This window comes from Cavia porcellus, unplaced genomic scaffold, assembly GCF_034190915.1.
Source record: "Cavia porcellus strain 051 isolate PalLab524CR breed Dunkin Hartley unplaced genomic scaffold, mCavPor4.1 scaffold_11, whole genome shotgun sequence".
NCBI classification, from domain to species: domain Eukaryota; kingdom Metazoa; phylum Chordata; class Mammalia; order Rodentia; family Caviidae; genus Cavia; species Cavia porcellus.
Window position 1 is genome coordinate 61,942,587 of NW_026947494.1, and position 26,763 is coordinate 61,969,349.

General features: G+C 40.0%; 1 protein-coding gene across 1 annotated transcript; it reads right to left on the reverse strand.

Moving 5' to 3' along the window:
• Window positions 1–14,682: 14,682 nt before the first annotated feature.
• Crhbp (corticotropin releasing hormone binding protein) lies at window positions 14,683–26,147 on the reverse strand. The gene is made up of 7 exons (XM_013152840.3): window positions 25,806–26,147; window positions 25,404–25,497; window positions 25,073–25,230; window positions 23,788–23,998; window positions 21,784–21,932; window positions 18,260–18,377; window positions 14,683–15,455 (listed from the first exon to the last, which is right to left on the reverse strand). The coding sequence occupies exons 1-7, from the start codon at window positions 25,884–25,886 to the stop codon at window positions 15,298–15,300; spliced, it is 969 nt and encodes a 322-aa protein (XP_013008294.2). The 5' UTR covers window positions 25,887–26,147; the 3' UTR covers window positions 14,683–15,297.
• Between the last annotated feature and the right edge of the window lie 616 nt (window positions 26,148–26,763).

Below are 26,763 nucleotides of genomic sequence, written 5' to 3' on the forward strand. Positions count from 1 at the left end.
TCCCTGGAAATTGATGGAAAAACAAGGTGCTTCCAGGATAAAGAGGATCTAGGGGAATATGCAACCATCAATTCAACTCTACAGAGAATACTGCGGGATATTCTAAAAAAGAAAAATACGAAGAATCCAGAAATAGTGGCAGAGAGGCCACAATGAATGGAGCAGAAAACAAAATGAAGAAGACAAACTGACAACCTATGACAGAAAAAGAGCTCAACAGAAATGAGACAGAGAAGATTGGATGATAGGAACAGCTATTTTGGAGAAAATGACATCTTAATAGGTAATACTGATTTAGTATCTTCTTGTTTTGAAGTCTCATCAAGCTTTTGTTCTTCTGTCTCTATTGGTCTAAACAGGTTGTATCTTATTGGATTTTATTATATATGATAGTATAAGCAAAAACTTTCATAGACAAGGAGATTATACAGAAACCATTGTTCATTTTCTGTTAGTTGATTCTAAATACACTGTAATACTGTCATTCTCTTAAATGGTTTTACATTGTTTTGATATATTTGATGCTACAGTATATGAAGCTATACTCAAAGATTTCAAGGAAAGAGACAATATGGTAACTACTTTTATGTTGGGATTATCTTGTGGTGAAACACTATTTTGCTTAAATGGTTACATTTTGATCTGCACTGTTTTGCTGTTATGCCCTCTTTTATCTCAATCTCCATTTTATTATTTACTTTTTTATTTTTATCCTTTTAATGAAGGGAAAAATAAAAAATAGCAGGATATATTATAGTAACCTACTTTGACTTTCCATTATCTTGATTTAAAGCCCTGTATTGCTCTCACCATCTTGTTTTGACTGATGTTCCTCTATTCTGTTTTGCTTGATAGTACCAGGTTCGAAAGTTTAGGCAACAGCTGTGAAGATAGTGCGATTCATTATGACGCCCATTCTGGTTGACTATTATCTACTTTTGAAGACCTATAATGTCTCCAATGTTTTGGTTTTGTTGGTTTTGTTCTTTACTGTTTTGTTCAATTTTATTATAACTGATGATATAGGCAATTCTATTAGAGATAGTGGGAGGCATTATGGTAACCATTGTTGATCACCTTGTATTTTGTTTTTACATTATCTATTATGTGCACCCTTTTGATTTGACTGACTCTGTTCTGTTATGTCACATTTGGTTCTACTCTCTTCCAAAAAAGTAGTAAGAACTGTGGGAGCAACAAAACCCAAAATGTGTAATTGTCATTGTACAAAAGAGAGGAAAAGAAAGTGCTCTAAATGATATAACTGCATGTATATTTAAGTGTATAAGATAGATAATGATATTACTGAGTTTTGTTGGATCATTGAACAGAACTGTTTGCAGTCTCACTGTTGGAATGTCCACTTTATAAGCTTTAATTTTGTAACTTGAACAATTATTTCTAAGATGACAATATGTAATCCATTAACTAGTGATTTCCTACTGTTTATTTTTTTCTGTAAATCTGTATAACTTGTACCCTTTCTCTGCTTTTTTTTTCTTTTTCTCCTTAAATAAAATTTAAAAAAAAGAAAATCTAGGCAACACAGTCTCCCTATTAAAAGAACAAGAAAGGAAAATTTTCAGTTGGGAGAAAGATCAGTTGCAGAAAGATCTTTGTCACCAAAATTTGTCCTGAATCAAATATATTTCCTTCCTGAGGCAAAACTATGTAGCAAATGAAGAACAGTCTTCTAGGAAAAGCCCAAATTGCATGGTTACATAGAGAAGCAGAAAGATTAACTCTCTATTAAGTACCCATTTACAGCCAAATCAGTGAATCCTTTTAATACTGAAGAGAGGACAATTCAGAAGGAAAAGACTGCAATAAAATTGATCTTTATCCTTATTTACATGGAGACCAGGCTCTTATTCTGGACCCCTTGTGTGGACCTCAGGGATCTATTAACTCTCAGACACTATGGAGATGTATTTCTATATGTGAGTACCTTTTATTTTTCTGCAGATTATCAGAAGAGTCTAACACTCACTGTTATGAAAGTATTTACAGGATATGAAAAAGTTGGATACAACTATATCAATTAAAGCTTGGTATTCTTGAGATCAAAAATGCATTTGAAGTGTTTTTCTTTGGAAGAGAAGTCAGTTGCAAGGTTTGGATAGTTGCAGCATAGCACCTAGCTGGAGGCTAACTGAATATTAGAGACTAGCTGAAAATCAGATTTAGACCCACTATAAATAGTATTGCAATATTCAATTAAATAGATATGTCAGTGGCTCAACAATAGGTTTCTTATTCACATAAAGCCCAATGATGATCTTCCTCCTCATTGGTTGACAGCTAGAATGGAATAACCCAGATGCAGGAAGATTATAGTGGTGGGGAACAGGCACAAGGGGAAGTACTCAAAACAGACTATGAGAGAACTTCTTTGGTACCAGCACATCGGCATGAGCTGTCCAAGGTTGAGACTGGTCCTGCTGGTGTGTCAGCTGTGAGCAGAGGCACATGGGAACCACATGAGGCCTGCCTCGACTCATCCTCAAATGTCACCAGTACCTTGTCTCAGCTTCTTAGGCACAGCCACTGACACTCATGTCCTTGTCCTGGAATAAAGCAATGTAACTAAGTCAATGCAAATGCATAAATGCACAGAGCTGACACCTCCCCAAGAATATAGAGGGCCTGGGTTGGCACATTTATTCACAAGTAAGAAACAATGAGAAAAATAATAAGCAATACATGCAAAGCCCAGTTCTTGGATTTTAAATATACACTAAAATTTTGGATTGCAAGTAATTTGTTCTGTGAGTGTTCTGAAAGATGAGGAAAACTTTCTAATAAATTTTAACTTGATAAACAAATGATGTCTTATCCTGCATTATGAATTGCACATGATGCCAAGTATCACATGATCACAGCTGAGCCAATGGCCCCTCTCTTTCCCTCCTTCCTTCTCTCTCTCTCTCTCTCTCTCCCTCCCCCCCCCCCCGGTGTGTGTGTGTGTGTGTGTGTGTGTGTGTGTGTGTGTGTGTCTTTTTCTCTGTAAGATTATGGCTGATAATTTTCCAACAGAAAGAGGTTACAGAGAGCTCATTTACAGAAGAGGAAGAGGAAAAAGTTAGAATCCCTCATTTCAAATTATATTAGTGAGACGTGTAAAATGTAGGAAACAGTATAACATTTTGTAGAAAAGCTGCACTTGAGCAAGACTGTGGCCGTGTAGGTGATGAGTCTGTTTAATGACAGCACTATGTCACATTCCCACAAATCCTCACAAGAGGCAAATGTGTCAATGGATAGATTCCATGTTACAGTTTCATGAAAAGAAAAAGACTCCAGAGGCGGGGAATATAGCTCAGCAATGCAGCACCTGGCTCAAGCATGAGATCCTGAGTTTGAGTCCCTGTGCCCCTTACCCCCACCGAAAAGAAGAAACATTTAACCAATAGGTAGCAGTGATTCAGTTAGTGATGATGAAAGTTGTCCTACATAATAACCTGTGTCTCATCTCCCTTGTATCACCCATGAAGGTTTTCAAAGGTAAGTGCAAGTTAATTTATTTTATGTTTTATGTTTTCTTTATTATTTTATATTATATGAACGTACTGCAATCACTTTTATATATTTTGGGGTTATGGAACAAACTGAATTTTAATTAGTTCTTATGAGGAAGTTCACTTTGATATACAAGTGCTTTGGATAAAAGCATGTTTCTGGAATTAATTATTCTTGGAAACCAAAGTTTTAGTATTTCAGCTATTTAATGTTTACCAAAGTCTTTTGGAGAATGCATCATGATGATCATCATTCAACAGATTAAGAACCGGGCAATGGAGAATTTGTAAGTAACTTTCCCAAAAAAAGTGATAGAGCTGAGATTGAAAGAGGTTTGGTTCCAGCAACAAGGAAGTTAACCACTGCACCAGGTGGATTTCTTAGCAAAAGTTGGCTGATGTTCCATATAAACTTTCACTCAGTGCTTATGACAGTGAGGATACACCCTAGAAATCTCCCCAGAGATGTCATCTCCCATTTTGTTTCCAGAAAGTGCCCATCCTTTTCAATGAAGAGCAAAGCACGGAATTCCAAGAATAAGATTTTAGCTGGGAACTTCCAAGAATAAGATTTTAGCTCAGCAAGTGCCTGCCTGGCAAGAGTGAGGTCATGAGTAAAATCCCTGGTACAAAAAGAATTTTCCACAGTCCCCCAAAGAGGTTGTCTTTATCGGGCCCTGAGTGAAGACGCCCAATTGTTGGTGAGAGGATGAAAAACAGAGAGAAATTTAGTAATACATGAATGGTTGAGAAGTCAATATCTCCAGATGGGTCCACCCAGAACTCCAAAATAGCCACCATTTATTGGGTATATATTATGATAGACAACACTAGTGAAAGATTCCAATGTGGCAGAAGTCTTAGAGGCTTATTACTTAATGGGCAAGTATAATCCTGGAATAACTCAAGAGGGCATAGATGATCTTATGAGAAGAAGAATCTTGTCCTAGAGTATAATTTTAAGAGGATATAAATGGTCTTAAGCTAAGAGGAGGCAATGGGAAATCTCAAATGGGTGGTAAGGATAATCCCAAACCTCCACTTTATCCCTTTTATGCAAAATTAGCCATTGTGAATTTGTGGTCCCCAACATACCGCCTTTTTGTGTTTGTAATTGAAGCAGTCGAAACAGCACATTGATATGATAACCATCATAACAATAAACATTCCTAGGAGTCTATGGAAGGTCCTATTACATCACTAAGATGTCAGCCTTCTATTTATCTCCTTTAGTTATCCTCACGTCATAAGTTTTATAGCCTGTGTGGATCTCAGCACTGGTGATGCCAAGCCATTCCCCAGGGTCATCCTTGAAAATGCTTGCACCAGAGAGCTGTACTGGAATAGGTTCCACCATGGGGCTGTGATATTTTTTTCTCCATGGTTGCATGTCCAGAAAGGGCAGCCATAGTGATGTTCCTCTGTCATCCACACAAGCATACCCTCGATCCATGTTATTAACTGCACTGTTCCATTTCACCTTCCTGTTTGGATGTCTAGTTCATCACTATGGCATTGTTTTTATACATCTTTTGTTTGTACTTTTCTGCTGGGTGTTTAAGACCCAGTTAAAGTGAGACCTATATTAATTAAAATTAACTTCTTGCTGTCTATCAAGGTGAGTTAAGTCTCCTCAGGAATTGCCTCGGAACCATGCACAGTACCTCTTGATACTTCTATAAGTGTCAATCGTTTAAATGACTCATTGCCATTGCTTCACCAAATTGCTTTCTGTAAAAGCTTGGCAGATTTTTGTCTCTCTTTAGGCACTTTTCTCTCTCCTTAGAAGACTTTTTATTCCTCGTAAGCACACTACACACTGATGATCAGGTTCCTCTGTGATCCTACAGTCTCCTTAACCAGAAGACCAAGGACTCACTAAGTGCAGGATATCACAGCACAAGTTCTCTTATGCCCTGAGGACTCATCAATGTGTGATAGCTGGGGGCAAAATATTGGTTATCATCGTGGCCTGTCTATGTTTCTAGTTTTTGGTCTCCAAACCTCAGCTCTTGAACATCCAGAAGAAAAGACTGATAACAGTACAGTGTAATAGAAGCAATAAGCTTATCTAAATATCAAGCACTTTAGAACACAAAATGAAACCATTGTTTTCTAACAATCATGGATGTTTTACCACTTTAATCTCTAGAATATTTACAAACAGTTACATTTTATGCAGAAAATTCCAAATCAAAACTACCATCACAACCATGATGACATTTTTGTGACATACCTGAATTTCAATTTTGATATAAAATACTCTCTTTTAGTCAGTCATCCCCATGCAATACATAAGAAACTTGTTGACCTTTAGTAGGATGTACATCTTGTAAATTTCTGTTAAAGCCAGAGGTCTGAATCTGAAACAAAATTATATTACCATAAATAATCCCTGTTTTACACTTTTTAATTTTTTATGTTTTAAATTTTATTTTTAAAGAGCATAAAATTAAACAGAACAAAACAGATAATAATAAAACAATATATGAGACACAGACTTCAAAGCAAGACAATTGGAGATCTGTTTTACATTTTGGAAGACCTGTATATCTGAAGGCATGAATACATGTAATACACCGTGAGGTTAATAGCAGTCAATTGTCATAGCCATATGAAAACCTTTGTAGTAGAGTACCTTTAAATAAAAACCTCATTGTCTAGAAAATTTAATCTTTTGACTATGTCTAATATGAACATATCACAATAATATATTGTAAAGAACATTTATTGGGGTGTCTCCCTTAAGGCCATGGAGATTATTGGGGCTCTCTACTAATGAACAAGGACTGGAGAAATTTCTTCAAGCAGCTACTTCCTTATTTATCAACTGGAACCCTAAAACTGAAGGATCCCTATTTAGTTACCTTAACAAATTTCTAACAATCTATGAAAACTGGGTCAGAACATTTAATATACAATTCTGATTAATCAGAGATTTTTGAGTCATAGTACATAAGCAAAAATACGTATTACATTTATAAAATTCATTTTATACTCATTACATAAAAGCATGCTTTTAATTTTGATGACATTTATCTGTAAGTTAACACAAATTAGACAAATGTATCAAAAAGAAAAACATTTTTGAGCTCAAAATAGCTCTTTGTAGTTGAATAGACAGACAAATAAATACACACAAGAGAACTTGCAGGTCAATTAATAGAGATCTCCTGTAATAAGAATGGTAAGGAATAAAACCTTTTTTTACAAGTGAAAGCAAAGACAAAGACAGTTATTAAGATGAGTTCTTGGCTGATGGTTTGTCTGATTAGAATTTCCACATATTCAAGTTACTCAGTGTTGCTCTAATAGCCATATATATATATATAGGATAGTCATATCTGGTGGCAGAACTGGTTTTTTTTTATAGCTGTATGTAATCACTCCTGCTAATGGGACAGACTACGAAAAGTAATTTTAAGTATGTGGAGTGGGTGAGCACTGTAGCAGGACAGCATGAATTGCAAGGAATAAAATTTTCAGGTGACTGAACTGTTAACTAGGTGGTAAATCTGATGAATGGACTGCTGCAGGGCTTCCCCGGACAACGGACAATGTGCTATCAGGTTTATTGTTTGTGGTCTTGGTAGAGAATTTAATGTCCTGCATAGGTGAGTTGAATTTTGGCCAAGGTGTGTTACTCCAAAGGGTAATAGGGAATCTTCTTCCAGGGAAAAGAGGGATTCCCAGTGCTTAGACACCAGAAGGCTTGAATCGGTGGTTTGAGATCTCTCTGTGCTTGGAAGTGATGCAGATGATCCTCTGTGGAGCTGGCCAGTCCATGAGCACACACATTGGGATGGAATCCATAATGTCTTTCCATTTCCTGTGAGAATACATGTGTGTCCTCTGCCCCAATTTAAGAGTGACGCTGGACGGTTCCAAACACCGGCTTGGAGGTCCCCCAAGCTACAGGGGGTAAAAATCTCTGAGTGGGTAGATTCCTGTCCTCTATGTAACATGGCTGGCAGCAAGTTACAATCAGAAGCAGAGTTCAGAAAGTTTAGAACATACGTAGCAAAATTTAAATACATTTGAGGAGAATTCTGACCTTGTATTCCTCCTTTCTTCTGTTTAGCTAGCTGAGTGTACTCTGCCCACTTGCTACATGGCTTGCTTCCTCATTTGCCTTCAATTTAATCAATTTTACCTGAGCAATGCATCTTATTGGTTGACAATAGTTCTGTCCCACCTTATGCCCACTTTGCGAGTTCCCATTTTGGACCCATTTCACCTCATGGTTTTGCTCTATAAAAGTCCCTAGAAAATGCAGTCTTTGGAAAGCCACTCAGGACCCCGTCTGCATCTCTCTCAGACAGAAGCTTTCTTTCTCTCAATAAATATGTTCTGCTCTTTAAAAAAAGTTGAGTGTGCTCAATTATTGCTTGACCTTGAGGATTAAAGGGGATTCCTTTAGCATACAGTGTATTCCAGGTATCAAGAAAACTCTGAAAATGCCTTCTATATAGGCAAGACCATTATTAGTTTGTTTGTGTGTGTGTGTGTGTGTGTGTGTGTGTGTGTGTGTGTGTGTGTGTGCATGGCACTTCTAATGTAGCAAATTCTGATGCACAATGCTATATAACATGTCAACTTTGTTCACCTGAAGGACAGATGGTATGGATCATATGTGACAAGGTATTTATAATGACACAAATATACGTAAGTTTGTTTAAAGAGGCTGTATCCATTTACCACAACTAACTGGTTCTAAGATCTCTTAGATTGCAATCCTGCCTAGGAACAGGTCTAGGAATGAGCTGGCAGGAAGGATATGCCATCACTGTCTAGCTTGAGCTCTAGTGATTTTAAATTCCTTTTGCAGAGATCTAGAATTTTAATCAAAAAACATGGGATTGAATTGCTTTGACAAAAATGGACATCAAGTTGACAAGATCTGTTTTATAATTTCCTGATGGTAACAGGTCTGGGAGATTAGCATAGGTTAATTCTGTTAAGTATAGCTTTCTGTAATTTTAAAAATAGTTGTAATAAAGTAGGCTTGATGGTGGAGCAAATAGAAGTGGCTTCAATCTTTTGGGTTAGATATACTGCATAAGAGGATTCTCTTACTATATTAAGGAGTTGGTCTGCAAATTGTTCAAAAACACATAGAATCCTTGATCTCTGCATGCTGTGCTGAAAGCACTTAGTAAAGGAGTGGTGGAGGAAGCAGCTCCAGAGAGCTGCTTTCCCTCTAGAAGAATTATAAAGTAGGTAGGAGTCCTGTCCTGTCAATGGCTGGAAATGAGTAACCTTTGGGAGAATAACAGAAGTGTGAAGAAAAATTACAAAAGCAGGTCACTAGAGTAGTGGTTATCTGTTGTCTCTAGGAACTGAGCAAATGCTACTTGCCAGAATAAGGCAGCCTGGAGCAAGGTCTGTCTTTGTTGAGCATCTAATGGTACTACAATAACATTTGGATCATATCCAGAGAACTGACATGCTCTATTTCTTCCCATAATCACTATTTTTGTTATTTGTTCTACATATAACTGGAGAGTTTTTACTAGTTGATTTGGCAAGAGCAGCCATTCCATAAGAATAAGAATCTTTTTTTTTTTTTTTTGTCTTTTTCATTTTTATCGGTACCGGGGATCGAACTCACGACCGCCTGCTTGCAAGGCAGGTGCTTATGCCGCTGAGCTAAATCCCCAGCCCAAGAATAAGAATCTTATTAAGCGACTGCTCTTACAGTCCTGCAGGAAAATGAGGGCTCTGTAATGTGAATAGACAAAAAGGTTGAGTAGCATCAACTCTAAAACATTGCCTAGAATGCAGATATTTTTCAACTAATTTCAGTTCCTGTCTGGCCATGTCTGTGAGTTGCTGGGGAGAATTTAAATCTTTATCACCTTGAATAATATTATATAAAGTTTGTAACTGATAGGTTGCCTAATTTGGGCCCAAGCCAATTAATATCTCCTAACAGTTTTTGGAAGTCATTTAAAGTTTGTAGTTTATCTATCATTAGCTGAATCTTTTGTGGTTTAATTATACTTTCAGAAACACTAGAGCCCAAGTAATCATAAAGACTTATCATTTGTACATTTTCAGGAGCTAGTTGAAGGTCAAAAGCAAGTAAATCTCTCTTGACTTCTTCAAATAGCATCAGTAACTTAGATTTAGAAGACAAAGGAAGTAAGATATTACCCATATAGTGGATAATACAAGCTTGAGAGAATTGAGTTCTACATCTTTTCAAAGCTTGTGCTACAAACAGCTGGCATGGTGTGGCAGTATTTGCCATTCCTGCAAGAGCCCAGTCTATTGAAAATGCTTTACTGGCTTGTGAAAACTAGTGCTAGGTACTGAAAATGCAAAAACAAAGATCAATCCTGAGGAGACAGTGGAATATTTAAAAAGCAGTCTTTAAGATCAATAACAACCATAGGTCAGTGCTGTGGGATTACAGTAACACTAGGTACATCAGGTTGTAGTGCCCCTATTTGCAATATGCAAGAATTTACAACTCTCAAATCTTGTATTAAACTCCACTTGCCTGATCCTTTTGGTATTACAAACACAGAAGTATTCCACAGGTCAACAAATGGCTTAGGGTGACTTAATGGTAACTGTTCTTCTACTAATGTTAATAAGATCCTTTACTTCTCCTGAGTGGGAGGTCATTGAGAAATCCATTTTGTCTCTCCAGTTTTCCACTAAATTAGCAATCAAGAAATAGGCGGAGAAGTGCCAGTGGCCCCACTATAAATTTGACTCACATCCAATTCCAGATCCACCTTGTTTTATTAAAGGCTCAACTGGAAGTGTATAACCCTATAAGTTCTTACCCAGGCATTTGTTTCCTTGATATCCTATCTTAACCATCATCTTGTTAGCAAGTGATATGCACTTCTGAGGGGCAGAAATAACTAGGACAGAGCCCCCCTCTTTCATTAGGTCTCTGCCCCATAAATTTATGGGAATGGGTGCAATAAATGGTGTTATAATGCCTGTTTGTTCATCAGGGACCATATACAAAAGTGGTAGAGCATTTTGTGAGACAGATTGAGGGAAGCCTAAGCCTATCAGAGCTGTGGAGGCAGGTCTAGTCAGCTAAGCAGGTAGCCAAGACTGGCTATTGACCATAATGATATCAAGTCTTTTATTTGTCAGTCCAGTACAGAATTTTTCATTTAATTTAATAGTACAAGTAGGAGTATGAGCAGAAATATTGTAAGAAAAATAAATTTTCCTGCTTACATGCTTATGTTTATCAGACTCATATAAAGTGAGGAATGTAGGAAGCATGGCAGCAGAAGCATTATTTTCCAAATAGGATGTAGAGAACAAAGCTGAATGTGTGAGTAAATTGGAAAAGTTTTGCATTTCATTATAAATATCTTGCAAAAATGAATATAATTTGACTACCCATACTTTTTAAACACATTTATTTTTTCTCCAGCAGCCCATTGGGAGTCATGCTATCATGGTGATTTGGCTTTTATCCTTGTGTTTATATCAGGGCTCTTTTCCATTTCATATGCATCATTGTATAATCATTTAATCAGCACAGTTAGAGTATATTGTAATGATAACTGGCTGTTGATTTGCTTTTTTTCCTAAGTTATGTTGCAATGATGAGAGGATCACTTTCACTAGGTTATACATAGCTATTGTTTTAGCTACATGAAAGCTCTCACCTATTTTATCTCAAACTCTTATATTGAGTATACCCCCTTTGGCAAAGGAAAGATAGAATTTAGCTATGTGAATGAGTGATCTAAAAACTTGTTTCAATGGCATCTTGATGTCTGCATCATTTAATAACCTCATAATCACTAGGCTAAATTTTTTCTCTTCTGCAAATAAAGAATGTGTTTGCTCCATTATTAACCTTGATGATAGACTCTTAGAATAGATTCCTATTTGCTACTTGTATCATGAGCTGTATAATTAGTAAAATGCACCACTTTCCTTTAAATTGGTCACTCAAGGTCCAGTGGATTATCAACACCTTGATAGTGGTTGTGGCTTAAAGGTCATGTGTTCTGGTCATGTTTGGTGCCAAATATCAGGCACCTGGTAAAGAGCCTTCATTTTCTGTGCTAAGGATATGGAGAGAGGATATAAAAACAAAGACAAGTTTAGTAATATATGAGTGGCTGGGAAGTCAATGTCTCCAGATGGGTCCACCCAACACTCCAAAACAGCCACTATTTATTGGGTGTACACAGTGACAGGTGGGGCTAGTGAAAGATGTCAATTTGGCAGAAGTCTTAGATGCTTATGACTCAGTGGGCAAGTATAATCCTGGAATAACTCAAGAAATCATAGATGACCTTATGCTAAGAAGAATCTTACCTTGGAGTATAATCCTGGGATGATTTAAGAGGGTGCAAATGGTCTTATACTAAGAAGAGTCAATGGGAAATCTCAAATGGGTGGAACCAATAATCCTACACCTCCATTTTATCCCTTAGGGAAGTATGCAAAATTAGCCATTGTGAATTTAAGGTCCTCAACATGTCTGTCAACATAAGCTATTATGGGCCAGAGGTGGTGACTCATGCTTGCAATCCCAGCACTTGGGAGGCTGAGGCAGGAAGATCGTTGCCAGTTCAAAACCAGCCTGGGCTGCAAAGTGAGCTCAAGGGCATCCTGAACTGTATAATGAGACCCTGTCTCAAAAAGAAAAAAACAAAACAAAACAAAAATCGTAAGCTATTATGCACCAAAAGGCTTTGGTGTAAAATGAATGACTGCAGAATGCCAAAGCTATAAGTGACCACAATCCTCTCTTCACTATAAATTGCATTTTATCAACATAATGGAATCGTAAGGGTTAAGAACCAGAAACTTCAGATGATGATAGAACTTTCCTGATACTTCTGTTGTAAAAGGGACTATAACAAAAGTCCTGAACTTGATAGAGTGAATGTATTTATTACTTATTGGTGGTGAGTATCAAACTCAGGGCTAGGCAAGCTTTATAATACTAAGTGGAATCCCTAACCTGTGTAATCTATTTTTTATTGTTTGGGGAATCCAGTATTCTTTTTTTGTTGTTGTTTTTGGTACTGAGGATCTAACTCATGACCTCTCACTTGCCAGGCAGGCGCTTGTGCCACTGAGCTAAACCCCTGATCCCTAGGAATCCAGTATTATATATAACTAATCAAGAATAATGTAGTCCATCTATCCAATCATTTAACTATCTAGACATTTTTCCAACAGTTTGCTAAAGTATTTATTCCAAAATATCTGCTGAGCCAAAGCTTGTGCTAAACCCTAGATGTTCATAGAACTGTTAATTAGTTTTGGTTTTGTTTTTCTTCACTTGATTGTTTTGCTTTCGTTTTGGTTTTGCAGTGCTGGGCAATGGTAAACCCAGGGTTTTACATACTAGGTAAGCCCTTTTCTATTTTCCATTTTGAGACAGGGCCTCCATAATAACTAAGTTGCCCCACCTTAGCTTGAACCTGTAATCCTCCTGCCTCAGCTTCTCAGAGTGGTAGGAGTACAAGTGTGCACCACCACACTCAGCTTCAGTCAGTACCTTTCCTCATACCTGGCTTTTAAATATTGTAAAACCCAGGATATGGAATTCTATGCTTCTTAGTAAATATGTTTGGGAATCATAATCAGGTCATAAATTATAGCAAACTTTGAAATTTCTTCCATTAATCCAAAGTAAAGTTTCCCTTGGGAGCATTTCTCAGAACCTTATTTTGCTCCAAGACATCTTTATATTCCACATGCTTTATCTCAAACCAGACATGGAAAAGCAGTAGCTAGCTGTCTTCACAAACAAAGAAGTGCTCAGATTTCCATAAGCTGCATCTATAGTTGTGAGGTCCTTGCTGTGCATGTTGGAAAGTACATCTTTGTGACAAAGATATATATTCTGAGTTTCCTCACAGCAGGGGTCTCTAGCCCCAGGTAAGTAGACTGGTTTGGGTGCTGGCCTGTAGGAACAGGGCCACATAGCTGGCAGGTGATCACGGCTGTTCACTGTGGCTGGCACCATCTCCATCTCCTGTCAGATCAGCTTGCCACCAGACTCCTATAAGAGTGGTCCCTACTGTGAACTGCACATGCTGAGGATCTAGAGCCTTAAGAGGCTCTAATGCATGATGATCTGAGGTGGAGCTGAGGCAATGATGCTAGTGCTGGAGAATGCAGTTATTAGGTATTACAAACATAGATTATACTAAGTGAAAAATAATCTACTTCTTACATCTACCTTTTATCCACACACCCATGCATAGAAAAATTGTCTTCCATGAAACCAATCCTTGCTGCCAAAATGGTTGAGCCCTTCTACCTTAGAAGATGTTAGGAAACAAGTGTCCATCCCCTCTGCCCTGCAAGGACTAACAGTTTGTGCTGTTCTTACAGACACTGTGATTTGCCCTCTTTGACACAGATTTCTACTCTAATACTCTAGAGTTTCAGTAACTCTAAAATATCCAAAACAACTTGTTTCTGTGCCATGCAGGAACATCGTCTTCTGAGAGTAATAAAGGACAGGACCTTTATTCTGAAAGGAAATAAAGCACAATATCAAATTCTGAATATATTTATTCACATTTATATTTGTGGATGAAAAATGTTATGGCTTATATATGGATGTGTCCCCATTTGTAACTTTTGGAATGGAAATGTTTGTCTTGTGTCACTGAGTGTTGGAAATGTTCGGTTTTCTTTTCATTTTTGCAGGGGCTCACAGCTAGCAGTTTGCCTTAGATCTTAGAGGAGACTTGGGACTTGGACTTTTCAGTAATACTGAAACTGTTAAGATTTTGGTAAATCTTAAAATGGACTAAATGCCTTTTGCGTAAAGGTTGTGCATGAGTCTCTGGGGGGCTAGGAGCAAAATGGTTTATGTCTGGGTGTCCCCCCAAAGCTTCATGTAATCATGGCGAGGTGAGCTATTTAGAGGTGACTGAATCTAGGGTTTGTGATTGGTTCTTTGTCTAGTGTTGTGATTGGTGGTGTGAGTGCTGCACCCACCCCGGAGTGAGTAGCCTGCATACAATATAAGGGAGGGAAAGAGGCTTGCTCCTTCCTTTTGCCTGTTTTGCTCTTGTTGCTTTTACTGTCTTCCACAGTATGAACTGTTACCCTTTGCCATGTGTCACCCTGCCTTGCACCCAAAAGATTATAGACTGAAGCCTCCACAAACCGTGAGCTAAATAAACCTCTCCTTCCTTAATTTTGGGGATCGAGTATTTTATTTCAGCAATAAGAGAAAAGTAAGCAAGACAGAAAAATTTTTCCATGCTACAAAGTTTTGTTATAAACAATTATAAATAAATAATAGTTACAACTTCTATCTATTGTAAACAGAATTATAAACAAAAAATAGACAGATGCAACTCCTTTGGTATACACCAGACTTTGAAATTTTCTCTGTAATAAAACTATGAATGCTACCATTTTCCTTCCTTGGCAGTATTTTTTCGTTGAGGTGCCAACATTCATTGCCCATTGCTTTATACCTGTCTTACCAGTACAGGTTTGTAACATGCCAAAGAACTACAAACATTTACAACTAAAACACATTGTTTACCACTGGAGCTCATTTTCTTCATGGGTCAGAGATACCTTACAAGCAAAAAGGAAGCAAGATAACAAAACAATATGTGGTTGTGTATGTTTGTGTGCATGTGTGCGTATGTGTGTGTGTGTGTGTGTGTGTGTGTGTGTTCATAGCCAGGAATACTGAGTGGTATGAAAGACTTTTCACTATCTGGTCATCAGAATTACGTACAAGAGCCTTTGAGAATTCACTTAGCTAGCAGCATGGCAGTCATGGAGCTGGTTGTATTTAAAGACCAGATGAACAGGATTCTGGGATGCTGTTTCCAGTTGGGTTCCCCAGTTCATATGGTGCCAGCTGGTGATACTCAAATGTCACACGATTGATGTGTTTTCCACTGGAGACCATGCGCACCACAGAGTTGTCACAGCCAATCTTCATCTGGGCTATAATTGGTGAAAAAAGTTTCCCAGTAAGTTAGAGCCACATAAACCATCCCCACTGCCTCACTAATTTAAACACAAGGAAAGCAAGGGGCTTTATAATACTTTGGGTTTAATTTGTACTATAATATATAATTAATTCTAGAATCATGAAATTGAACTTAGCCTTTCTCTGCAAGTGAGAAGTGAGAATAAAACAAATACATCTGAAAAAAGACTGGAGATGTCTCCTGCTTGAAAGGACTAGGTAGGAAAGAGGACGGAGGTGACTGGCCAATCTGCACATGAGCTTTAGTTCAGTGCTCATGTTGGGGTCAGCACTGTCCTCTAGATATAGGTTGGAAATTTGCAAGGCATTTTTTTGTCATGATATCTGGGGTACTAAGTGGCAGTTAGTGGGCAAGGTCTACAGGTCAGAATATACTCCTTGGTGTTTATGGAGGTGAAATCATATGTTTCTTATTTTCTGAATCTAGAAGATAATTCTACTTCACATATAAAAAATCATTTGCATGGTAAAGCTGTACACTGAATATACTTGTCTCTGTTTTACCATCCACCTGCGCCTTTTTGCTCTCATTTTTTCAGGTACGTCTCACAGGAAGCAGCTTCTAATACTTGTTTTCATTATATGTCCAGTGTTTCCATTATCAGTATAGGTATCTGAGAGCTGTTTTATCTCTTCTTGTGCAGGTCTATCCAAGAAGTTATATATAGAAAGTCACAATATTTTTATTAAAAGTAACATTCCTTTTACTTTTCCAATCTCAAGCCAGTGTTTGTGGCAAGATTTACCTGCCTTATAATAATCCTTTCTGCTGTCTTACTTTTTTGTCTTTTCCCCTCACTCCATAAATCATTTCTAAATTCTGAGAGATATCAGCATCATCTTTTGAAACAAGTACTTTGCAGACCATATACCTGGACTCTAATGAAATAAAACAATTCAAGAATACTAATCTGAGAATATAATAAATGCAATCCTTATCATTGCTTTAATATGAGAACCAAGGAGCCTGGGTTAACATCTTCCAGGAAGGGCAAATTTCTTTAAACAATTTAGAAGGTCATTCTTTTTCTGATCTTACTCTGAACTTTATTTATATAGCATACTCTATTTCCTTTAGTTAATGTGTATATTCATTATGATGTTTATATACTTCTAATAAAATTCACTTTAAGAGGCAGGGTCCCTAGTAGTTCTATATTATTTTTAACCTAGGAAAAGATCACTGAACCAGAGCAGATGAAAGAAAAACTCTAAAGTCAATCAAAGAGTGATTCATCTCAAATGGGGGCACATGCCTGTAATCCTATCACTCAGGAGGCTGAGGCAGGAGGGCTGCCTCCAGATTGAGGTCATCCTGAGCTACATAGTGAGTTCAAGGACACCCTGAACTACTTAGTAAGACCCTGTCTCAAAAGAAAAACTCTCAAAATTGATTCTAGTTATCTATGTAACGTAAGCAAAAGTAGTTTGTTTGTTTTTTTTAACCTTAGTCTCTTTTGCCTATTTCAAGTCATAATTCAAGCAGAAAAAATGACTTGGGCCTCAATTACGTAACTTGTGAGGAAACTTGTTCTTCCATCCCAACTAACCTTTCTTCCTCACTAGGCAGCTCCCTCCACAGCAAGGATACTAGCTGGAGGACATCGGGGTCCCAAGGCTCGAGACCAATTAGTATAAAAATCCAGTCTTCAGTAAAATGGGCTTTGCTTTTACTTTGCCGGGAAAGCTTGGGCCCAGTCCTGCCTGAAATCTCATCTGAAACTTTTTTCCTGCAGCAGTCCCAGGGAGGGCAAAGCACCCGTCAGCCTTAGTGCTCATCTGTGCATACCGATGCTATTTCAGAGGTGTTTTGTGCATCCGGGTTCTAGCATCAACTCAGAGACATGAAAGATTGGAAGGCTGACCTGGTTTTAATAAAATGAGGCACAGCTGATCAACACACTTGTCTGCTCTGCAGTTTCACCATCTACAGTCGGTGAGCAGTGTGTGGTGACAGCAGGGGCGGCACAAAAATTAACTGTGAGATTTGAGTGCTTTGTCTTCTGTCTTACTCGCATCTCTCTGAAGATAACCAGACTCCCACATCTGAAGTTCAGACAGATGAGCAACCCTCCTAGAAATGTTCTACGTCATCCACAAACACACTTGATGAGGTTGGTTTTGGGGTCAGGAATCCCCACCCCTCCTCACCCGCCTCAGCATGATCACATGGAAAATCCTCCCTGGCCCCTGACAAAGACGATCTCATGGCAGCTGTGTCCTAAGTCAGTGTTTTAATATTGGCCACCACTTTTAGGTCTCAGAATTAACATCTCAATCAAAATGGCCTCCACGAGAAGTTGGGGATATTCAGCTGTTTGGAGAAATTCACATAAATCTTACTACTTTGTGGTTTAATTACTATGAATAAGGCATACCTGGAAAAGTTATTTAGTTATTACTTCACTACAGTCCTATTAATCTGTGATTCTGAAAACTATTAGTTTTTCAGTTAGCAAATCCTGTGGTCTCCAGAGGATAAAAGCGGGATGGAAATAATGTAAAACATTGATCTTTTTCATTTAAGAACAACCTTAAATATACATTTACATTGCTTCACAGTTGTCTCTCAGTGTCAGATATTTTAACCAATTCTGATCCTGTGCATACTCTAATGTAAAAATCTCACATGAGCTTCACATATAAAATGGAAGTCTTTCCTGGTGGAACTTGTGTTCTAATGTATTAAAAATGGAAAGTGTTTCCTGTAAAGAAGTAATCTTGATAGGTACATAAGTAAAGTTGAAAATTGTCTCACCAGGGCCATGAAAGGGGTAACAGAGATCAGCTAAAGGCATCATCTTGGAGGGATCCAGGCCAGCTCCTCCCAGCAGCTCCACAAAGTCTCCGGTTCCCCCACAGCCTGCTGAGGGTTTCTAAGAGGGCAAGAGAGCACAGCGAGACATATTTAAACCAAGATGGCAGTCAGTCCATTTGCCCAGTAGTGGATGAGTGAATTCACTTAATCAGCCATCAATAATCCTGGCAGTGCCACTAAATTTAATATCTGGAACTCTGGAAATTAAAAAGCTTTTAAAAGAAAAAAAAACATAAAAGTTTCTTTCCTGAGTCAGTCAAGTAATCATTTTTTAAAACATGCTCATGTTTAAAAAAAAATAATTTGAGTTCAAAGGTGGGAATGATGAAACAGGAATCTGTAAACTTGATGTAAACTGTATGAAAATGGGACCTGAAGATGTTTTGCTTTTTGAATTGCTTGATGTACACACTGAAAGATTGAAATGTCTTAATACATGTTGGCAGAGCTAAACAAAGTCAATTATCTGCATTTTATACAGACAGCTTCAGCACAGGGTGTCCCTTGAATTTACCTCTTTTCCTATTCTTTATAAAGGACTTCATCTGCTCTTTGAAACACATGATTTCTACCAATAAAATTATTTCAAGTTACTCTATGTTAGTGTATGTGCTGTCAAGGTGAGCACATCAAACTACTTAGAAAACTGGATTCTAAACCCTCAGATCCACTGTCATCATTTTTCCTGCTTCACTTGGTCCTTTCCAGTCTTGTCCAGATAGTTCTGGGCTTCAGTTTCTGTCTAAGCTCACTTCACCAAGTTTCACCTCAGGTTCACCAAGCAGCCACCTTTATCCTCAGGGTCCTTCCGGAGAATAGGGCTGAATCACGGGCAGGCACACCCAGTGCCATGCTCAGGAGAACCCCAAGCTCTGCTTACTGCTTTGCCTCTGTCTTAAAACTCATAATTATTTGTTTAATAAAGCCCCCCAATTTTAATTTTGTACCATTCCCCATATTTCGAGTCACCAGTTTGCCCACCATTCTTTTCTCACTGAAGCACAGCCATCGGGAGACCCATGGGGGGCAACAGTGCTGGAAGTGAACCACACAGACCCTCATGCCTAGGAACCAAACTCTAAGCGCATGAGCATGTACACAAATTCACAGTCAGACAGGCACTGAAACACAAATGGAACTAACCCATAGATTAGAAAAAAAAAAAGTAATGAATGTTTTGGCTAATGAAGACAAACAAGACATCTATTTTTAAAGGTCCTACCATGTGCACAGTTCTATGCTTATATTACCCATAATTTTATCAAGTGATGAAACATTTAATTAGCTTCATTGTGCAAAAGGCTTCACGTTAATGAATTGAGAGTTAAACTATTTTGAGATGAAAGGGAAAAATATTTAATTGGCTTTCCTTTGAGTAGATGATGTCCAAGGGGAACATCTCTAAAGGTTGAAGTTTCCACTTGGTTCTTTAGGTTCAACTGTGATCAGGTGGTGTTGAAGGGAAACAACAGGCTCAAGAGAGAAATGGGAAATGCAGAAGTTGGGAAGAAATAAACACTTAATTGAAGAGACAAAAACAAACAAGGAAACCAGGCACACCTATTCCTAGATGTTCGATAACATCTCCCTCCTCTCTGGAAAACCCTGGAGTTTTCTTATAAATAAAGGCAAAAACAAGGTTGCATAGGGACCTCTCTGGGGTCCTCCTCAGCAGTAATCCCCTGGATATTCCTGTTAGGCTCTAAGGTGCCACTCTCTCCTGCTAGACGACAGCAATGTGCAGTTGAGCATCTAAATTCCTGCGCCACACCCTGCTCAGCATGTAAAACTGAGGTCTCCCTGGGTGGAACTCACATTCCAGTGTATTAGAGGTCTGTGGTATATAAGGAATAATCTTGAGTCACAGTAATATCAAACTCAGAGAGACGTCTGACAGAGCCATGGAAAGAGCAGCATGGCCTGAGCCCATCGGTTTACCATGTGGAAGCCAAGCGAGCTTGGACAGTACATCTGCATGTCACCTCCCAGCTGTCCCCTTCACCACTTCCCACCAGACTTAATAACAGGGACAGCAGGGTGCTCTCACTCAGCCCTTCTCCCTAAGCTTCTCACTCCTGTGCATGCCTTGCCTTCTGTCTGTTTCTGGAACCCAGCAAATCCACTGTTCCTTCCATGCCCTGTTCTGCCAGAGGTCTTGGTTGCTTCTGATCTGTCACTTATGTTTCACTTAAAATATCCCTTTCCAGAAAGTCTCTTTCCTCTACACCTTAGCCCAGTGGTCCCCGTCTTGACTCGGCCCAGTTGCTTGTTATACTATTCACCATTCTGGTGCATCTTCTACAGCACTTAGCATTGTTTGACATATGAGGCAATTTTGTCTGCCCCATTCCATGAGAGTGCAGGCTGTCAAGGGGGCAGGATCCATCTGACTGGCCGCTCAGTTCCACCACCTAGAATGGTCCTTTGCATACAAGAAGTACTAAAAAAAAAATCTTTTAAACGAATAGATGCCTAAAACACTAGAGACTCTTAATTGTCAAGGAGAAATACCAAATTCTTTTTCTTATAAACTCAATACCTAAAGAACAAATCTCCCAGTCTGCTATCACATCTCCTGTCTTCTGGGCTTTACAAAAATAATATGAAAAATATCACGTTGGACCAAAGGCACTGAAAGTCATCCTTATCAAAGGATTAGTTTTGCGCTAAGGTTAGCACTGACTTATTTAGGATTAGCGGAAATTGGATATACTTTCTTGTCTCCATCCTGGTCCTATTTATTTGACTTTCACTAAAATCTGATCAGGAAATATGACCACCTTTGATACTAGCAAACGTATGGGTTATCTTAGCCTAGGCAGATGAGCAAGAAAAGGAAATGAGGGTGACTCATGGGAAAGGCACTACCATGCCAGTAAATGTGTTCAAGTCCTGCTTTCATTTTAAGGTTATTCAGAAACGCCTTTAAAAGCAAGTTGATTGGGAGTCTCAACTAACATTTTTGAGGCAAAAGGTAGTGAATGAAATATGGTGCAAAATCTTTGAAACTTTACTGCCTTTTGCAATATAAAAGCACCCAATCTTACATTTTATGCTGTAGTTAACATCCCTCCCTACCATAGTCCTGTCTATGAGATGCTTCCTTCATGTCAAAAGAAGATTCCAATAATCAGAAAAGCAGCTGTGTAGATGACTCATGCTAGGTTCTGCTAGGAGAGAATTTTATAAAAGACTTGAGTATAAGAGAGTTCAATGGTAATTACATACCACAACTTTAGCCATTGAAAGCATTCCTTACATCACAAGCAAAGTATGGAAGCAGTCAGAATGGGCACCTGAGTGTGTGATTTGCAGCATAACTGAAATAGCAGGGGATTGGTAAAAGCAGCCAGGAAAAGCACACACGAGCGTTTAAAGCCTGGGGAACATGCTCCTCCAGTTTGCATCTGTTGCACTAAAGCTGTGGCCTCACCAAACACTCAGGAAGCAAGTAAGCCACTCACTTTTAACTGAAGACCATGCACATGTCCCAGGGTGAGATCTGATATTTTGATCGACACTGGATAAATGATGGAGAAGCTGCAGTTCCGATGCTGGCGAGGAATGACCAGGGTAAACCTTCCATTCGGTGTCTGAGAGATGACATTGCAAGCTTGGCAGAAACAAAGAGATTGCATTTGCATTATTAGGTTTGCTGCATTTTTACAGAAATTTATTGTGTCCTTACTCTAGCTTGCTGTTCATGAGCTAAGGGTCTTGCGCTGGGAAGAGAATATATATCACAATGACAATTAAAGAACAGAAGGAGTTGGAGAATAAAATACCATCAGAGGGTGCTGGGCTTCAAGGCTTCTAACTTTCATCTTAGGGTTTGCCTTGTTTATAACAATCACATGACATGGTTAGCCAGGCCAGCAGCCCTAGCTGGTGGTAGATTTAGGAGAATATCTGTTAATGAGAATCTGTGTCCAAGCTCGGAATCTGGACAATTGAGGTGAAGCCAGAACTCAAACTCTGACTAACTGTGTGGCACATGTCTGTAATGCCACATGTGGGAGACTGAGGCAGGAAGATCGCCACAAGTTTGAGGCCAGCCTGAACTACATAGTGGGACTCCACCCCCAAAACAAACAAACAACTTTGAAGCCTTCTTCAGAATTTGACCCATAATAGTTTTTAAATAATAAACAATTTTAAGTATTTTATAATAATGACACAATAGTTTGAAAAAAAGACAGCTTACTTAAATTGATAAATACATGTTCCTTTGTTGCTTGATGTTGACTAAAAGATAAATATTTAATATTTACTGTCAAGAATTTCTGAAATATTTTTATTTTGAATCTCACTTAAAATATATTTATTCTTCTAGCTAAGAAACAGAAGTATCAACATTTGCATTTTTATGATTATAGATCTAAAGATTCTGATTAATCAGAATAGGTTAGATCTACTTTTTGCCCCTTCCTTTATTTTTAATTACACTTACTTTCAAAAAAGAACTGAAATTCCTTGGTAAACTTTTTAATAGTTTTTTTAAAAGTAAAAATCAGAAGATTAGTAGTATATTATCCTTTGATAGATTAGGACATTTTCTTCAACTACTGGTATTAATAATACTAATTAGTAAATTATTAGTATTGATACTATATTAATATTTAATGTTATTATATTAACATTATAATGGTATTAGTATTAATACTATTATATTCAATCTAAAATGAGTGATGTACTTGCTTTTTCTGATTTTTAGAAAGTCTTTTTTTCTGAATGAGGAAAAATTAGCAAATGAACTTATTTTGATTAAAATAATGTGTGTTTTACATTCTGGGTGGTTGAGGTAAGAAGATCATAAGTTCCAGGCCAGCTTGGTCAATTTAGCTACTTACTGAGACCTTGTCTCAGACTAAAATATAAAAAGGGCTGGGATGTAGCACAGTGTGAAGGCTCAGCTTCAATACTCAGTACTACTAAAAGAAAAAAAAAAAGTACATGCTTTTGGCCTGGACTGACACTTCTCCCTCAGAAAAGAACTAGATTAGGTAGTGGGCTCCGCATCAAGGGCAGCCCACAGGTATTCTGGTTTGGTCTTCTGCTCAGTACAGGGCATTCATCCAGTGAATCTCAGACACACAGTGCCAGCTGTGTCCTCAGGGGCTAGTTGTAAGATCACAGCTTCCTATTTGATCCTTCAATCCTATCTTAGCTGAGTAAAGTGACTCAGGAGATTAAGGTTTTCTCCTTGAAAGCATCATAGTAACAGATCAAAAGACTTTGGAGAAAAAATAGAATTATAGCCACCATGAACTAGTTTACTATTCTAGCCTGGACAGTCCTAATAATGAACAGAGACTATCGTTTAGGATGCTTCTAATTACAAATGAATTTCCACTCAAATAATTTCTCAGCTCAAATTCCGTTAATCTTGTGAGTAATCACCACCATTGCAAAGGCGAGTTGAGCACCAAATCCTGTCCTTTGACTGAGAAGGCAGAGAGATCACTTACGAAAGAGGTTGGGATCTGTCTTTATGGTTACTGTGAATCCATTTCCTGGTTCATGGACCCGGAAGAGAATCATGGCCACATTCTGGGAGGATCTAATGCTCCTTGGGCTGAAACCACTCTCACAGAAGTCTGTGTACCGATCAGTGGTGGGGACAGGATGATCCTGGGAGCTGGGGAATTTCTCCCCCTTGAGGATCCAGCCATCGAATACCTTCCAAAAATAATAATAATACAATGTACGTGGTCACTGTCAACAGCTCCTGAAATCACAGTGTGCTGGAGGGGGAGGAAAGGTGTCATGCTAAGCCTTGGGCTGGAGTGAGATGTTGACAGCCCCTGCTCCTCCCCAGTTTTTCAGCTCTGTGTATTTTGACTGTCAGATTGCGAGTAATTCTTCTTCTGTAAAATAAGTAAACTTTCTTACACTCACTCTCCATATGCCATCTTCAGAAGAATCCAAACTTAACCTAATTTGAGGTTTGTTTAGCTCCTTTCTTTCCTTATAGTCATTGGAATGTGAACAAAATACCTCAGAAATAGGCAGTGAAAGAAAGAAACTGGAACCTTAACCCTATCTGGCAATGGTTGCAAACCCCATTCTTCACATTTTTACCTGCCATCCCTATTATTTTAGAACACGAAGGAGTGCTGGGGACGGCACTCTGGGCGGAGGGTCACCTCTGGGGCCATGCATGGGGGTTGGACAAAGAGCCAGTTAGTGGACCTTGCTCCCAGCATCACACAGGTCTCCGGGTTAATGAGTGCCACCTAATCCCCATTAGCAGAATGACCAAGACCCACACAAATTATTTCTAACACGCAGGCCAGGTTCCAAAACAGCTTGCCTCGAGGTTCCAATCCTGTTTTCCCTGAGCAGGAGAGGGCTCAGGCTGACCCTAACCTTCAGAGGAGGTGCTGTGAAGCTGGGCGCTTGTCTCCTCTCCGCTGTCAGTGTCCCCCTAGTAGCCAGTGCTTCAGGGCTCCAAACACACACCCTGCGACCAGACCCCCTCCGGTGTGGGCCAGAGCGGCTGGAGCCTCCCTCGGTGGAGTCCAGCGCTCCCGCGGGAGGCTTTGCATCGTATTTTGTTAGCCCTGGATTGGACTCTAGGGCATCGCGTTGCAAGTTTCAGCGTCTGGAAGTCCCAGAGGCGCCAGCCCTGCGAGATGTAGCGAGGGCTTTCTTGGGGTCGCGCCCTCGAGCCCCTGCGGAGGGCAGCACCTGGCTCTCACCAACCCCCCTCCACGACTGCACCCCCTGTCACGTCTCGGGCTGGCTCCTCACCTTCAGGAAGTCCCCGCGCGTGCAGTCGATGGACACCAGGTCGAAGCGGATGGACAGCAGCTCCTCTGCCTCGCCGATGAAGAAGGCGGCGCAGTGCAGCTGCGGCCGCGCAGCGGTGAACGTGAACTGGCCCGGCAGGCTCAGCATGTCCAGGCACCCTGGGGACGCGGAGCGGGGTCGGGGTGCAGGGATCCCCGCCCCCCGCTCCAGCTCTGCAGCCCGGGCTCCGCGCCCCGCGGCGCATACTCCCCGCTCCCCCAAAGAGGGGGCAAAACCGCCCCCGAGGACCCCCGCCGACCCTAGGACCCCAGGACCCAGGGATGCCACTCACGCAGCGCGCGGCGGTACTGCTGCTCCCCGGCCAGGTCCCGCTTCGGGCTGGCGCTGAAGAGCAGGAAGGGGTCGTAGTCCGCGGCATCTTGCAGCTGGCGAAGAAAATGGGTCAGTCCGGAAAGTTGAAGGAGTGGGTAGGAAAGTGGACCAGGCGCAGGGCAAAGTGAGCGGACAAGGAGTCCGTGTCCCGGGGCCCCTGAGCCTTCCCGTCATGCCAGGACCTCTCCCCGGGCGAAGGAAGGCAGGCGCGGTGTGCAGAGCGAGAAAGGCTAGGAAGGCGAAGCTTAGCAGGACCCAGCAGACAGCAAAGGGCTGCCCCATCGAGGCTGTGAACGGCGGCAGCCAGCCCACCCTCACCCTCACCCGAGGGCTGTGGCGGGTCGGTGCGGGGACCGCTCACCTCCAGGTACCGGCTGTCCCCTCTCAGAGCCGCCAGGACGAGGAGGACGAAGTGACACTGGAGTTTGTGGCTGGGTGGCATGCTGGCCTTCCTTCGTGCGCTGTGAGCTCTGCCCCCAGAACCGGGCTCTCCTTCCTGCACCTGCCCCGGCTGAGAGCCAGCAGCTGGTAGGGTCCCTTTGCTGGCTCCCTTTTATAGAGCGATAGGCTGGCGAGGCTCTCTGCCCCTTCACCGCAGGAGCTTAGTTACCATGGGTTACCCTGTCTCAGTGACAAAGTGCGTGGTGATGACGAGGGTCCAGCTCTGTCACAAATTTTCAGCGTGGCCCCGCATTATTCACCAAGAATGATATCAGCCTCTGCAACTTAGTGAACTAAAAGAGTAGGAGAAAGAATGAGGCACGGACAACGTCTGAGGCAGGACACTTCATTCCACCTGCCAAAAGCTACATTGTATTCTTCTGTGGACATTTGGACATTCCGGGAATTTTTAATTTTGCAAAGCACAGTGACAGTTACAATCATGCATAAAATACCAAAACATTATCATGCAGCCTTGTCACATAACCTTGAGGGGAATCATGCTGCAAAGTGTCAGTGTAGAACTCATGCAGTTGCTCTTGGTAAATAATTTGAGGCAATTTCAGCTCCAAAACTTGTACAGAAATCCGAGTCGTCTTGCAGAATGTTACAGTAATGCAATTACAAGCTTCCTTTCGGTCCCTTAATCTTTGCTTTGTCCTGGTCCCCTTTCTTATAAGTATTTCATTATGGAAAAGCTGACTCTCTGCAGTGTCTGCAGTGTCCATAGACTGGATTTCTGCTGAGCTCTAGTCCGTCTGAGCCACCAGAAGTGTCATCCATGCCAGGCAAACTCTTGGATTACTGTGACATGTTTGTAGCAAGAACTGCGGAAAGCTTTATGATCACTGCTTACAAGCAAGTGTATAAGCTGAATC